The sequence below is a fragment of the Dermochelys coriacea genome, chromosome 6 (genome assembly GCF_009764565.3).
Source record: "Dermochelys coriacea isolate rDerCor1 chromosome 6, rDerCor1.pri.v4, whole genome shotgun sequence".
Taxonomy (NCBI): domain Eukaryota; kingdom Metazoa; phylum Chordata; order Testudines; family Dermochelyidae; genus Dermochelys; species Dermochelys coriacea.
Window position 1 is genome coordinate 17260471 of NC_050073.1, and position 16662 is coordinate 17277132.

General features: G+C 47.3%; 1 protein-coding gene across 3 annotated transcripts in view; it reads right to left on the bottom strand.

Moving 5' to 3' along the window:
- SLC25A22 (solute carrier family 25 member 22) overlaps nucleotides 1-16662 on the bottom strand; it is an 86573-nt gene that overhangs the window by 31869 nt on the left and 38042 nt on the right. For all 3 annotated transcript variants that reach the window (XM_038406837.2, XM_043516040.1, XM_043516042.1), the window contains 2 exons: nucleotides 9701-9826; nucleotides 8060-8115 (listed from right to left, as the gene is read on the bottom strand). In XM_038406837.2, the coding sequence (XP_038262765.1) occupies nucleotides 8060-8115; nucleotides 9701-9826 (182 nt within the window). The remainder of the gene's footprint in view (nucleotides 1-8059; nucleotides 8116-9700; nucleotides 9827-16662) is intronic.

The window sequence follows — 16662 nt, forward strand, 5'->3', positions numbered from 1 at the left end:
AAAGGAAAGATGCCCACTGATTCCAGCAGGCTTTGGATCAGGCCCTCAAGGAGGAAGTACACATTTTAGGAGCCCTGCAAGCATCCTGTTAATGCTGCTTCCCAGCTGGGAAGCATCAAGCCCCCCAGAACAAGATTTGCAGGCAAATTAAGTGTGGCAGTCAGATACCATATATAGGCCAGAGGCTGTGAAAGGCTCAGGGCCTGATCCAAAGCCCACTGAAGTCAATAGGAGTCTCTCCAGAGACTTCAGTGGCTTTGAATCAGGCCTTTAGCTAGGCAATTGTACTTCTATTTCCTTGTCATCAGTGTCATCCTTCCAGCAGCCTCCCACTGGCTGCTTCGCATAGCGCTTCACTCCTTGTCTGTAAGGCATCATATCAGAGCCCCCAGACCAGTCCCAACCGGAGCAAGGGGACTGCCTCCCTCTGCACTGGTATGCAAACAGCGCTTCACATCCATCGTACTTTTAAGTTCTCTATTATTGAGAGCAACAAATGGCAAATCCCTATATTGTGGCTGCCACAATGAATGGCCTGCCCTGCTCTGTCCTCAGACCGACAACTATGGAGACCAGTATGAGTGAAACACAGGGGCACCCTAACCGTTTTTAAGGGAAAGAGAAAATAAAACAGATGCTACTCCCTGGCCTGAGCAAAAAGTTGTAATGTTTGGTTTGTTGCTTCAGAGCATTGAGCCTCCTAGAGACCTGTGTGTCAGAAGGGACCTCCAACGGTTATGTTGTCCATTCCCACCCTGCACCGGGGCAGGAACAATCCCTAAGCCATCCTCAAGAGAGGGCACCCAGTTTAGGCCATCAAGCTCTCTGGCATCCACAATACTTGGGAAATGTCTCTTTCCTTCACAAAGCACTTTACACAACAAAGCCCTACCACATGGCTGTGAGGAAGTGTTATCCCCATTTTAGGAATGGGGCGCCCAGGCTGAGAAAGGCCTATATTTTCAAAAGGATCCACTGATCTCAGGTGCCAAACCTGACATACCTCCTGATTTTCATAGGGAATGAGCACCCAGAAATTCAGAGTCCATGAGAGCTGCAGGTGCTCAGCACCTCTAAAAATTTGGCCTCACCTTTCTCAGGATGGGCACCCAAAAACCACATTGCAGAACCCACAATCTGCAGGCCCTTTTGGAAAATGGAAGCCCTAAAGGACTTGCCCAAGGTCACAGAGTGAACCAGTGTCAGAGCTGGGACCAGAACACTGGAATCTCTGGCTCCACGTCCAGTGCTTTGACAACACCACTCTCCACACTGGAAAATCATCCTTGTAAGCAAAGAGAGCCTCCACTGGTCCCTGTCAGATTGGATATGCCTACAAGGCTCTCTCCAGCTACCATGAGTCTATGTTCGCTGGCAAAATCTTAAACACCTTCCTGGTAAGAGACAGACAGATCAATCTCTTCACCTCACCTCATCAATGAGCAACCATCAGATGGCAGTAACTTCCACAAGCATTACATCCAGGAGACCCTGTGCTGAGTCACACGCTATCTTACTGGGACTCTTGCAACCTCCTCGCAAGCCAGATATTGGTTCGGTTTCACAAGGTTTCCTAAAATGTTCCTTCTCCAGGGGCCTGAGTGCAAGATCAATAATCGCAGACTTGACCTTCTGGCACCACACACCTGACCCCTGCCACTGACGCACAAAAGTTTTCTTTTGGATTTCCCTAGTGCCACTCCCCAGAGTAAATAGGCAGCACGTTCACAAGGCCCCATTCTCAGATGTGTACGCCTCAGGTAAGTTCCTATTCGAGTGCCCAAATGCAAGAGCTGGACAATTAACCAAGTTACACACACACACACACACACACACACACACACACAGAGCGTTCAGGGGAGATTCTTGCAACAGAGAAATACACCTCCTCATCCCCCACCCTATGTCACTAAATAACAAAAAGAAAAGGAGTACTTTGTGAATACAGACTAGCACGGCTGCTACTCGGAAACCTGTCACTAAATAACGTTGCCTAGGTAAAAGAAAGAAAACCAAATATCCACCTCCCAATTTAATATCTGTGCAGATGCTTTGGGGGAAAAAACTAATGACACCAGAAGGTGGGAAATGGGAGAGCGCTGACAAACATGGAAGCCCTCAAACTAATGAGGAAGTTTTCAGATCAATATTATCTCCCAATCTCAAATCAATTGGAAGAAAACCCCCACTACATGTAAAAATTAATAGACCTAGGGTTTCTGCTAAACCTTTGACATTTTCAGCAAAGCTGCTTAAGAGAGTATAGATAATCCTTGTCCTCAGTAATCCACAAGAGCTTCCAAATCACTTCAATTTCTTCCTCCTGTGGACTGCAGCAACCTCTACAGTACCCAAATGTACCATCCCCCCCCAAAAAATATTTTGCACATCCCAAATACATAGATGGTTTTTTCTAACCCAAGTTCACTTGTAGGAGCTCTCCACGGACTATAAATAAAGCCACAGGATCTCTAAGGGTATGCCTGCACTGCATAGTAAACCAGGGTCTGTGTGACCTGTGCTTGCAAACCCATTCTTTCCAAGCTCACCTTTGAGCATCCACACTGCATTGCTATGCACAACTCATACCCATGCCAACACGCCCATGCAGTGGTACACAGACAAGCACACAGACAGGCCACTATGGGGATTAGTTCATGGTGTACTGTGGAAAAACTTGACAGCAGAGGATTGGGAGGCAGGATAAACCGCTACCATAAAACAAAAAAGGTTTTAAAAGAGGTGGGAAATCCCATAAACTTCAACATGCAATCAAGAGTGGGGAGGGATAGCTCAGTGGTTTGAACATTGGTCTGCTAAACCCAGGGTTGTGAGTTCAATCTTTGAGGGGGCCATTTAGGGTTCTGTGCCAAAAATTGGGGGACTGGTCCTGCTTTGAGCAGGGGGTTGGACTAGATTATCTCCTGAGGTCCCTTCCAACCCTGATATTCTATGCAAGAGTAACTGCCCAACCCTTTTGTAGCCCTAATAAATCTTTTATGTGGGCCTTCCGTTTACAAAATCCTCCAGGCATTGTTATAAAATATATTTCATCACAAAATGCTGTGTCCCAGCAACAACCTGCAAAGTGCTCCAGAGGTCAAATTGCCATTTATTTTAAATAATCACTGATCCAGGATCAAGGCTTAGAAATATACTGGTCCTGAAAAATGTCTGTATTAGTCCTAAGAGTATCTAGCCCCCTCAGGTCATTAGGCACAATCGTACAAAGCAGTGGTTTCCAGAGCTAGAAAAGAGAGACAGTGGCTATTAAAATCAAATCCCAAGGGAAGTCACGCATAAGAAAGCATGATGGTAATCGGAACGATGGGTATTTCAGTCTGAGCTCTCATGATCTGCCAGAGTTAAAAATTAATACTGTAAACCATTGAACAGCTGAGATTCCCACAACGGTCTTAATGCCCTCATGACCGTGACTTGGTAGTTACATACCTCAAGCTTTATGACCAGAAAGAAAAAGAACTGAGCAAGAGGTATGTAAATCCAGCTCAGCTTTCACACCAGCAGTGTTATTTGGGTAGGCATGTTATACTGGAGTGGCCTTGCTTTGGATTCATATTTTGGGAAGTCAGATTCTGCTGCATGCAGATGTGATGTGACTGCAACAAGGTGAGAGACCTTGGATGAAGTGGAACATCTGGAGACCTTCCAGCAAGGAAAATTAAGGGTAAAAAATAAACTCAAACCAGCCTGGTACTGCAGAACCAATACATTACGTGCACCTGGGTCATCCAGTGAGGTCAGAAGAGAGTGGGGTGTTGCCATACATGCACACCTCTGCTGCATTCTCCTTGGGAAGGGAGAGGGCAGGAGGCAGGCAATATAAAAATAGCCACCAAGAATATAAATAGCATACGTTAAGGCAAAGTTTTTTTGGCCATGACCTCAGCAGCCTGGAATAGTTCTGGCAGGTATCATGTGAACCAGGGGACACCGCAGAGGGTATTCTTAGTTGCAGCCCGAGAAGGCTGTCCAGTTTGTGTGCGGAGGACCGAAGCACTGTTGTCATGCTGCAGTTTGGAGACAGCTTGGCACAGCAACAGCATCATGCTCAAAATCCAAAGTGACTCGGGAACAGAGCAGGCTGGGAGGTGCAGCTTCACTCTGTTAGTCCCTTGGCACCCATGGGCTAATTGGACTGGCTGCCAGGAATTCTACTAAAAAGAAAAGGAGTACTTGTGGCACCTTAGAGACTAACAAATTTATTAGAGCATAAGCTTTCGTGAGCTACAGCTCACTTCATCGGATGCATTTGGTGGAAAAAACAGAGCATCCGATGAAGTGAGCTGTAGCTCACGAAAGCTTATGCTCTAATAAATTTGTTAGTCTCTAAGGTGCCACCGGTACTCCTTTTCTTTTTGCGAATACAGACTAACACGGCTGCTACTCTGAAACCAGGAATTCTACTGGGACCCAAAGAAGGCCACATGTTAGAGTGCATGCGAGCAAGTGGAATCCTACCTTCCTTTTTGTTACTGCAAAGGACATGAGTAACAAACCAAATCAATAGGCTTGGATCAGGCCATCGACCCCTTTACAAAATGTTGGGTTCTCCTTGTAACAGGTTACACAGTTATTCTTCTGGGTCAGAAAAGTGCACAGAGCACATCTGTCCTGTGATAGATCACATGGAAAGTGCTCTGCTAATAAAGGCTCCTCTTATCTCTCTAGCTGTCTTCAGTACTTTTATGCTCCCACCCCCATACATCACAATCTTCAATGCACTTATCCTCCCAACACTTCGGTGTGGTAGAGGGCGGTGCTATTACCCCTGTATTACAGATGGGGAACGGAAGCACAGACACACTTAGGGTATGTCTATATCACAGCAGCACAGCTATGACACTACAGCTGTGTTACTGTAGTGTAGATGCTTCTTGTTAGAGTGACCAGATAGCAACTGTGAAAAAACGGGATGGGGGTGGGGGGGTAATAGGTACCTATATAAGAAAAAGTCCCCAAAAATGGGACTGTCCCTTTAAAAACAGGACATCTGGTCACCCTACTTCTTGCAGAAGCAGCTTTTCCATCACTGTAGTTAATCTACCCGTCTGAGAGGCAGTAGCTGGGAGAAGAATTCTTCCATCGAGCCAGCAGCGTCTACACCAGGAGACACGTCAACCTGCGTCACACAGGGTGTGAAGTTTTTCACAGCCCTGAATGATGTAGCTAGGTTGATCTATGTTTTAGGTGTAGACCAGGCCCCGGTGACTTACCCAAAGTCACCCAGGAAACAACTGCCGCAGGAACGCAGCCCAGACACTGCCATAATGAGATTTGTCCTGTTGGTAGAGGCTGGATTGAAGCATTGTTTAAGTCAACAAAGCCACCTGTCAGAGCTCCTGGTCATCCTGCAGCTCCAGTTTTTTCTACTAAATAGGACCCTGTCTCTCAGCCAGGGACAAAGATACCAGCAGTAAACACCATTCTTTTGAGCACAGCCGGATGTGGCAGGCTGGACAGTTTAGGGATTGGTAAAGAGAGGACATGGAGCCTTTCGCCCCTAGATCACTGGCTCAGATATAACTCAGATTGGTAGTAACAGGAGTCCACCTCCTGTGCTGGCTGCTCCTACACATACAGGAGGGGGTTAGTAGGGCATTTGGGGTTTGGAACAAGGGACTAGATTGCTCTAAGATGGTGCAGGGGAATGTAAAGCTATTGGACACTCCTTGCCCTCTTTCAGTTGTTTCCACTAAGGTTGAATTCACCCCTTAACAGAGGCAGAAATGAGCCCCCAGCTGCGCTGACCATGCTCCATCCATGGCCACACTGCTCTCATGCAAACCCAAAACAGAAGGGAAAGCTGCAGCCACTTAGCAACCCCACTGCCTCCCCACTTCCACCCAGTGAACCCTCTGCCACTGGAGGCCTAGAGCATGGCTAGCAGTGGCCAAATCCAGGCTGGACTCTAGGGCGAGTTTGGGCCGGTACGTTTCTGCATGGATTTGATAGGATTACGATGACTTCTGCATGTTTTTACATCTGATAAGAAATACACAATTTTGATAGAGCTGGATCCAGTTAGCTCTGACACCACCCCTTTTGCTGCAATGTATTTACCAAGGATAAAAATCACCCTAGAAATCCAGCCCTTGGAGCTGTGAATGTCATTCGCTTTGGAATATTTCTGTAAAATCAAAGTTGCTAAGGTTCTGTTATGCTAACAGCCTCACTGTCTAGGCACTGCTCCCAAAGCCACCACCGCAATCAGCCAATCCATAACCAGAATCCACCCTGCCGCCCCCCGTTTCCTCCCATCAACAACCTGGGCCAGAGAAGGCTGCTCTCAGCAGCCAATCCACTGTTCCCATTATGTCAAACCACAGTATTGCTGTTTCCCTGGTAACCTAACAAAGAACTGGCAAGATATAGCATGCCCTAGAGCCGCAAAACTCAAAGATCTCTGGAGTCCCACTAAAAAAAGGGAGCGAGGATTCATTTAATCAAGTAATCCGAGAACCTGTTCTTTATCTGTACCAGTGAAGAGATACTATGATGACTGCAAATATTTGAGGTATTTATATAGCACCGTATACTTGCAACTAGATATCACAGTTATAGAGTTTAAGGCCAGACAGGACCACCAGATCATCTAGTCCATCATTTGTACTGGTGACCCCTTTCACATAGAAAGCCTCTGAGTGCGACCCCTCCTTATAAATTAAGAACACTTTATATATTTAACACCATTATAAATGCTGGAGGCAAAGCAGGATTTGGGGTGGAGGCTGACAGCTCGCGAGCCCCCATGTAAGAACCTTGTGACCCCCTGAGGGGTCCTGACCTCCAGTTTGAGAGCCCCCGATCTAGTCTGAGCTCCTGTACATCACAGGCCACCAACACCACCCAGGACCTGCACATGAAACCCCACAGCCAGAATTAGAGCAAAGTATTATCTCGCACAGGAGACTAAGCTATTATGCGCCACAGGCTGAGAACAGAAGGGACCGAGGATCAAAAGAAGAAATGATTGGGACATACTTGCTTCTTTTGTAAAATGCTCTGAGACCTATTGATGGAAAGCATTACAAGAGAGCTAGGTATTATTTGTATGGATAATGAGACTAGCCAGGAGTTATAAAAGCAAATATAACAAAACAAAGGCTTAGGATGGAATATAAACCTGTTTCTGGACACAAACCAACCTCTCAATTTATCGGCGTTAGGAGGAATTTTCCCTGCGGACATATTACCCCATAACTCCCTGCACCTTCCCAGGGCCGTCCTTACCCATACGCAAAGTACACAGCTGCATAGGGCACCAGGAAATTTGGGGCACCAAATTTGCTGGTGCCCTGCACAGCAGTGTGCTGCTCCAGCCCCTGCTCCAGCTCTTCCCCAGGGCCCGCCCCTGCTCTGCCCCAGCCCTGTCTCTTCCCGTCCCAGCCCCGTCCCCACTCTACCCCTTCCCCAAAGCCCCTACCCCACCTCCTCCTGCCCCTGCTCCACTCCAGCCGTGCCCCCACTCCCGAGGACTCCAGCAGGGGTCGGGCCTGCACTCACCGGCGGCGGTAAGTGGAATGACCTGGCCCCAGCCTGCTCCACTCCGCCAGCGGGTGCTGGGGTGCGATTCCCCACTCCCCCCAAGCCTGGGAGCCAGGGGAGCAGAGCAGACTGGGGCCGGGTCACTCCACTTCCCGCAGGAAGTAGCCAGCCCCCTTCCCCCTGTCGGCCTGGGGCCAGCCCCCACCCCCGCAGAGGTCGGGGGGCTGCGTAGGGCACCAAAATAGCTAGGGACGGCCCTGCACCTTCCTCTGAAGGATCTGGCACTGGCCACTGACACAGACAGGGTACTGGACTGGGGGAAGCAGGGGCTCTAGCCAGCCTGGCAATACCTGTGTTTCTGTATATTGAGCCCTTGGTTTTTAAGTGAGATTTTTCAAGGTTTTTCAACCAGTTCAGGACACCCCTAATACCTCACTCCCTAAAGAGAGGCAAGTGGCTTTGGTTTTATTTCACCTGCGGTCTCAACAGCCTTTTCAGGCCAGGATGGAGGAGTCAGATGCTGCACTTCTGCTCTGCCTCCAGCCCTTACCTCTGTACATGCCAAAGTAACCTTCCGACCGGATTGTCTTAATAAGGCAGTCAGACCTGCAAACAAGAGACAGAGATAAAACCTCAGGAGTTCAAAAGTGGAGAGGGAGGAATCTAATCAAGTGATTTTCATTTACAGTTTATCAGCCTTAGTCCAGGCAGAGAGGGGAACAGCATTAGCCACTGACACCATCATTGTGAGAGCTCCAGTAGTACTGCTGTCCTTGGTGCAGAGGGGCTCTGAAATACTGGCTCACCCCATACACAGAACAAAATTTGCTTTCTACATTCTTCAAAAAGGAAGAGTGTTAATTGGAGGAGCTGCTCGTTAACCAGATGGGAGCCCAAAAACAATAGCACAACATGTTTCAGTAATCAGCCCTGCTCAAGGAAGGGAAATAAAGAGCTGGGTTTGAAACTGAAGTTTTGAACAGCCACCCTAACCTGCCTTGTCATTTTAAGGAACTCAGGATGTTGGGGGCTGTTTTAAACTAGTGGAAAATTACTGCATTGGGCCCAATGCAATGCCTAATGAAGTCAATGGAAAGAATCCCATTGTCTACAGTGGACTTTGGACCCATATGCACTTATTTATACCAGACCCAGGCTTTGCAAGCAAAAACTGCATGTCTCAGTCATGTGTTATTGGGGAAACAAGATAAGATACACACACTCTGTAACCTGAACCCAAAAAGCCTCCCAGGCTCCCTGTTAAGAATAATGCAATGTCTCCTGCTGCCTCTGAAAAATCAATGGCTATTTGGTCACTGACTTCAGCAGGAGCAGAGCCAGACCCCAAACTTCTACTGGGTGGATCTCTGGGATCTGAAAAGGGTCACCTTCTGTGCTATCTTGAAAGAACTTGGAAAACCATAAACCAACTAACACTCACTACCCCTCTGTGCGACAAGCCAGTATTAACAAGGGACAATACTATCCCATCCACAGCTTCATGACCCCTTCCCAGTAAGTCAGACTGGCAAGGATACCCAAAGCATTAGATAGTGGCAGGTGTAAATGTGGTACTGGTGAGTTTAAATGTCACACTGTGTTTATTTCAAGGCTGAACAAATAAGTCACCTGCGTGCGTTCAGAGCCCCACTGTGCTAGGGGCTGCACGCACACACAACAACAGGCAGCCTCTGTCACAAAGAGCTTGTCATGAGAATAGATGAAGCAAAGGAGATATTGTTATCCCTATTTTACTGCTGGGAAACCGAGGCCGGAGGAGATTAAATGGCAATTTCACAAGGGCAGTCTGTAGCAGAGCAGAGAATTGAACCCAACTCAAGTCACAGGCCAATGTCTTGACCATAACCCCGGCCTCCCTTGCAGCCCTGGTGCAACAGAATGTATTGCTGCTAGGGATGCAAAAATTAATACAACTCAAGACACACAAATAAAAATGCTCCCAGCAGGGACCTTACTTGTGGGGTTTCAGCCTGGGCTAGTTAATTTTTAATGTTTTTGTTTTGTTTTTTGTTTTTTTAAATATAGCTTCTTTTGATGGCTGATTTTAGGAGAGTTAAACTCCTAGAAATGCTGATGTCACCATAAATGTGTGTGGGCGGTGGGCCAGGGGAGGGAAAGTTGAGAATTCCACCCAGCCAGATCAGGAGGTCCCAGTTCAGCCAGTACTTACATGCTGGTGTACATCCGCTGGCCATTTTGCTGGTTCTGCAGGCGAGTTTTCGCCAAGTCAATGGGAAATACACAAGTGACTCCAATCAGCCCAGCTATCCCTCCATTGATCAGCTTGGCAGTTAAACTGCAAGGGGAAAAAAACAAAAACACACAGATACATTGGCAACAAGATATCAAAAGGGAAAGAGGAATAAAGAACCAGGACCTTCAACAGGAGTGCTATGAGCTGAAATAAACCAAGCTTCCCACAAGCAAATAATCATAATATATTGCACTTGGCATTATCCACCTAACACACAAAGTGCTCTGCTGGGGTATAATTTGTCTCATTTTACAGATAGGGAAACTGAGGCACAGAATCCAAGCTCAAACACAGAATCAAGAGTGCCCAGGTCCCACATGCAAGGCACATTGCCCTGCTCTAGCCACTAAAAAAGAATGAGGGGGATGGTTTAAGGCATTTTCAGCAGTCTTACTGTGACCTCTGCCTGCAGTACAGTACTGGGATCCTTCCAGCTCCACAGGGGAAGGCTGGCCGGCCTTGTGGTTGAGACCCAGAGTGGGATTTTGGAGAACTAGATTCGATACTCTGCTCTGCCACAGACTCCTTATAGGACGCTGGGCAAGTCATTTAATCTCTCTGTTCCTCAGTTCCCCATCTGTCAACTAGGAAGAATTATCATCCCCACTTCCTACTTTTTATCCCTCGTTGTCTGTTTAGACTGACTCGCACTCGCCCCATGTGCAGCACCTAGAACAATGAGGCCCTGATCTCTGCGAAGGCCTCTACACATTGTACACAGCTGCTGTCTGACGCTGCCCCCCTTGTGTGACCTCTTCTTGTAGACTGGGGGAAATCTAATCATGAAATCTAGAACCCACCAGCAGATGGGAGGAGATAGGAATAGAATCTGTGCCTTCAAAAAAAATCAGTTCTCCTCACCCCCACCCTTTCCTCTTTGCCTTCTCATCACTTCTGTCCTCCAGCCCAGAGGCCCAGCAGAGCTCCCATCCAGGTTTGGTTCTTGTTGCTCCTGACCAGCCAGCAGGTGGCACTGCTGAGCGATATAACACTCCCCACTGAGCTGTGGCTTCAGGTGGTTTGGGATTCATTCAGAAAGGGGCTGAATGAGGTAAAGCCTTTGCCAGATAAGGCAGAAACATGCCCCACTTTTCCAGACAGATGCCACAAAATAAAGCCATGGGCTCAGATTTGGGGAAATCCACCCCGCTTTTGGCCCAGGATTCAGTGAAACGTTTGCCCAGGCCCAATAACAGAAACACTGGCAGTGAACGTTACACCGGTTCAGGGTGCAAGGCTCTCTCTAGTCACTCAAGAGCCAACGGCCTGTCAGACCAATGGGGACAGTGTCGACTGACCTTGTTTAAAGGGCCAGATGTCTCACTAGCCATCGGGATTAGAAATTAATGTTTTACCGCAGCAGAGGAAAGCTGGCATCAGACATGCATTTAACTAGTGGTTCATGACACTTAGGCCGCTAACATCACGTGGGGAAGAGCAGTGCAACGGAGCTTCGCTGGCAGGCTAGCCCTACATACTTTCAGAACCAGTAAGACATTTCAGACACCTCTGACCGCAGGTCCACGAGCGAAGACTGCGTGCGTGTGAGGAATTAAATCCCGGACACATCACTGCCACAACAGGCAGTGGAACCCCATAGACAGAGGTGAAGCTGAGTGCATGTGGATACAGAGGAGTGAGATTACACATAGCAAAGAAAAACAGAGACAAAAGCAGGCTATATTGTGCAGGGGGTCTCACAGTTGAGCTTTTTCATCTCTAAGCAGCTCTCCCTGGTATCTACATGCACCTCAGTGTTAAAGCCGATCTACCACCCTGCTTAGCGAGAGTCCAGCACGCTTTCAATTACTTGGACCATCAGACATTTAAAAACTCAAATCAATCACTGATGTCAGAGACGGAGGATGCCTATTCGATCCTCCAAGTGCATTCCGTCCAGCGAAGGGCAAGATACAGACCCTTGAGCAGAGGATATATCCGCTATTAAACTGATGACTAATAAGCACTCCTCATCACAGCTAAACAGACCGAGAAACAACTGATCCCATGTGGCTCCCTCAGAGGCCTCTCCCTTCTGAAGAATAATGGACACTGCACACAGGATGCCAGCAGGCAGGGCCATCAGTGGTGCACTGCTCTGAACTGAGGAAGTGGCAGAGAAGTTGCTGGAGTGAAGCAAGGGGAGCAGAAAGGCGTATTAACTCCTCAGCTGCTCAGAGGCATTCCCAAGAGCTCAATAATGGATGGCGGCTGCTCGACAGCAGAGACCCGGCTTCTGTAGCTGGACAGCTTCTGATATTCTGGAAGGTCTGCATCTCTGCTACAGGCCTGATGGAAACCCTCTGAGATTAAGAAGTCTCAGGGCATGAAAGACAGAGAGAGTATGTATGTGTGTTGGGGGGGCGCCTCATGGAGCAGCATATAGAAGGAAATAACCTTGGCTTTCTATACATGCACAGTGACATGACTATAGCTTTTGCAAAGCGAAAATCCCAGGGAGGGATTCCAGGGCTGGAAAGGTGCACATGGCAGGAGAGATGTCCCAGTAGGAAGAGTCAGACTCCTATATAAAATCCTAAGGCTGTGGTGAGGGGGAAAAAATCAGGGTTAGATGCCCTCTAGGGCCTGCCTCTCCTACCTTTCACCCCATAAATCAGATGGGCGAACCTGAACTATTTCTTGGTACCTTTTGTACGGGACAACACAGTGCCATTATGGAAGGGCACTCAATGTCGCCAAGCAGAGCTGCTCTCTTGGGGCCAGATTTTCAGCTGAACCTCAGCCCCCATTCTGCGCTTACACGTACTCTCCTGTACATGTACAATAAATCAGAGGTGCAAACAGAAAATCAATAGTTTGGCATTTTAACTCTCCCATTTGCAAGATGTTCAGCTTCCTTTGTGACTCCGCATCTACAATGTCCAACAGGTGCACCAAAAAAGCATCCACAAAGCAGAGGCCCCTTTAAAAGCTCTAGTTTCCTGAGGAAGAGACCCTGTTTCCAATAGCTATATTGGCATCTTCTCAACACTAGTTCTCAGGGTCCTCACATAGGACTCTTCCAGTAGGACCCACCCTGAGGGATGAGGCTAAAGAAAAAAGATAGTACCTTAGACAGGTCACCATTACAGGGCATAGCATTAGTGAAGAAAGGCCAAGACACCAGTGAAAGGGAAAAGGGGGAACATTTAAAGCCAGGTGAATTGAGCTCAGCTGATGCAAAGGACATTATTGCCTGGATCTGTTCATGCAGCTAATGCAGGACGGTAGCCTGACACCTAGATGCGATTTCAAAGCATCTGCTGGTAAATCACAATCCTGAGGAGAGTCAGGATTGGGGCTGCCCCAGTTCATCTCTGGAGTAACTCTGGCAATCTGCTGCAATAAGGAGAAATGATCACTAAGAAACCACCAAGTGGGAGTGAGGAACCCAGCCCCGTAGCTAGCACAGTACAGGGTAGAATACTGGGCACAAGGCATGACAAGCTCATGCATTTCAGTGCGGACCCCAGCACCACCACACAAACATAGAAGAGGACAAACTAGAAGGCCTGGGCATGCCGACACACACAGAGAGCGTCAGGCCATGCACAATTTGCAAGTGACAGCTGTGGGAAGCTTCTCCCCACCCCTGTTATTTGAGGGCAGGAAAGCATTGCTCAAGATACCTATTCAGTTATTCCGGTTCCTCTGGAGTCATCACCTAGAAGAGGAGAACATGCACACAGACTCGCATGGTCAAAATAGTTCAAAACAAAACGAGATAAGTTCATGGAGGATAGGTCCATCAATGACTATTAGCCAGGATGAGCTGGGATGGTGTCTCTAGCCTCTGTTTGCCAGACACTGGGAATGGGCGACAGAGGATGGATCACTTGATGATTACCTCTTCTGTGCATTCCCTCGGGGGGCACCTGGCATTGGCCACTGTTGGAAGACAAGATACTGGGCTAGATGGTCTGACCCACTGTGGCCGCTCTTATGTTCAATAATAATTCTCTAGCACCTCCCAGATGAGTTCCCCAAAGCACTTTACATGCACAAATGGATCTAGTTTCACAGCACCCATGTTAGGTGAGTATTATCCTCCAATTTAAAGATGGGGAAACTGAGGCACAGAGGAGGGATGACTTGTGGTTAAGGCAGTGGAACTAAGGTGATCTAGGTTCAATTTCAGGCTCCACCACAGATTTTCCTGTGTGAACTTGAGCAAATCACTCAAATCTCTGACTTAGTTCCCTGTCTGTAAAATAGCGATACTACTACTTACTTCCTCCCACCTTTTTTTTGTCCTGTCTATTTAGGCTGTAAACTCTTCTGGGCAGGTACCATATCTTACCGTGTGTATGCACAGCCCCTACTGCCTTCTAAGTGCTACTGTAATATAAACAGAGATTAAATAATTGCACAAGTTTGTACAACAAGTGGATCGCAGAGGTGGGAACAGACCCATCATCCCCTACGGATTAAAATACAGGACCGGGATATGGGAGAGCTGGGAGAAGTTCCTCATCGTTCTGTACTCCATGTGCCAGCACTGCCAGGGACAGAGCAGTGGGCTGAGAAGTCATGCTGGGGGGCAGCATGCAGAGGAGTATTCCACTCTGTCCAGCGTCGGGCACAGCCACCTCCAGCCTTTTCAACTGGAGCCATGGCTGAAGTTCGCAGCTGCTGACATATGTGATTCACTCCGTTGGAGCTATCAGGCACGTACAGCCATGTGGCCTAGCAGAGATGAATCTGGGCTTGCAATTCAGACTAAGGAAAGAATACACACAAACACCATAGAGCTCCTGAGATCAGTTAATGGATGAGACACACTGCTTGGAGATTACACGCAATGATGTTTCTTGCTGCTGGCTGCTCTGCCTGGGGCCCTTTTCTCCATCAGCTGTCTCTGCCTTGCAGAAAAAAATAGTCCAATCCTGACAAGTCCCAATAAGGGCAGCCCTTTTCCTCGCCCACCGTCAACACAACCGGAGTCAAGATAACACCATTATCTGACCTAGGTTAGCCTCCCCCTCTCTTCAAAGGTGCTCTTGGGAGACAATGCATTGGGGAGGTCAGGTGTTAGTGAAGTTCTGGAGCCAGACAGCAGTCTCCTTTCAGCAGGAAAAACTTTGTTAACAGCAAGTGTAAACCCCGCCCACACTAACAGAAAGCTACACCCACCCTTTGAACCATGCTGGTCCAGCCCTCACGGTTCCTGGAAAGCCAATAGCATGATCCACAACAATCAGAAGCATATTCCAGATTTACCTGCCTAAAGGACACAAATATAGCTCTGGGACAAGCCAGGAGCAAGGTTTGCAAGTTGCCTGCTGTGTCCTCAAACCTGGTAGCATCAGTGCTTTGATACCAAGGTGCCTACGATTAGATGGACAGACTAGGCTTTAGGAAGAGGGAATTAGGTTGCTGCTGTTTATTGTTCAAAAATAGAAAGTGCCAAATCCTCAGCTGGTGCCCGTCGGCATAGCTCCTTTGACATCAGTGTATTGAAGTCAGAGAATGACCCCGATTTAAACCAGCTATGGAGCTGGCCTTCAAAAGGAGAGGGGAGGTAAAAAGGAGGAATGAATTGGGGGCTGGGGGGTTAACAGATAAAACAAGAAGTGGGGAATGTAGGGCAGGATGAAAAGAAAAGACAATAGAAGGAGGATACAAGAAAGAAGAAAAGAAGGAGAGAGGGGAGTTGTGACACCAAGCACCCCTGTATTAACACGCTACAAACTGCTGTGATAATCTTCGTACAAAATATGCCTCGTGAGGTATCACTTGAAAACTAACAACTCGCTGATCATATAATATTGAGTGATGTATGTACGTGATGTATATTAAGAGTGTTATGAATATATGCTGCAATAATGACTGACGTGTGTGTAAACCAGGTATGGCAGAACAGTAAACAGGACCATCAAGACAGCAGGAGGAGGAGATGGTAGGAAACAGAAAAATTTGCATTTGAGCTAATAAGTGGGGGGAAGAAAGAGCATGGAACCTCCTTCACCACCAGACAGCTTAAATAAACTTTACTTTGGAGAGGTAACCTTCAGAAGAATCCATTGCAAAGGATTACTGGTCTATAAAGACAGGGGGGCTGAACCTCAAGTGATAAGCAATTGAATCAACTGATTGCACTTTTATACTACAGTAATATTGTATGCCTAGAGTGAGATCTGTTCTGATAGCGAATGACAGACACATTGGTGAATAATAGCACTGTGAAAAGTATGTACTAACGCTACATCAGGAAATAAGGATACCTAACGATATTACATTTTAGAGACTATGTCCAAACAAAGGAAGAAGCAGGTTCTCTCCTAGGCAGGAGGGAACATCACAGCTATTACCTGTCTCCTATGTAAATCAAGCATGGTGGAATCAAAACAATGGAAGCTCTATTTACATAAGGGGGGGCAGGTAGGAAGGCCACAGGAAGGGAAGAACAGCATGAGGTCAGCCTGCCTCTTGAAACAAAGTGACAGAACTCTGGAAGATAGAAGCAGAGAGACGGAAGCCATCTTTTTCCATCACTAGACAGACACAAGGAAGCAGAGCTCCGGCACGCTGAGAAAGATGGGTCCTTCAGCCACGGCTGTGTTCAAGTCTCTGGAAAATGAATGAAGGTAGGCACCATCTTGAACAAAGCCTGTATCTTGCTAGATTATGTTTTTGACGTGTTTTCACTTTTATTTGCATGTAACCATTTCTAACTTTATTCTTTTACTTGGCATCACTTCATCTATGTTTTGTTGTTAATACATTTGTTTTTATTTTTTACTATCAACCAGCTCAGTGCTGTGTTTAAAGGGAATGGTGTATTTACCCCAATTAAACTAATAAGCTGTGATGTGCTTGTCTCTTCAGAGGAACAAATGAACCTTATTATTTCTCTGAACAGTCCAGGAGAGGATCAG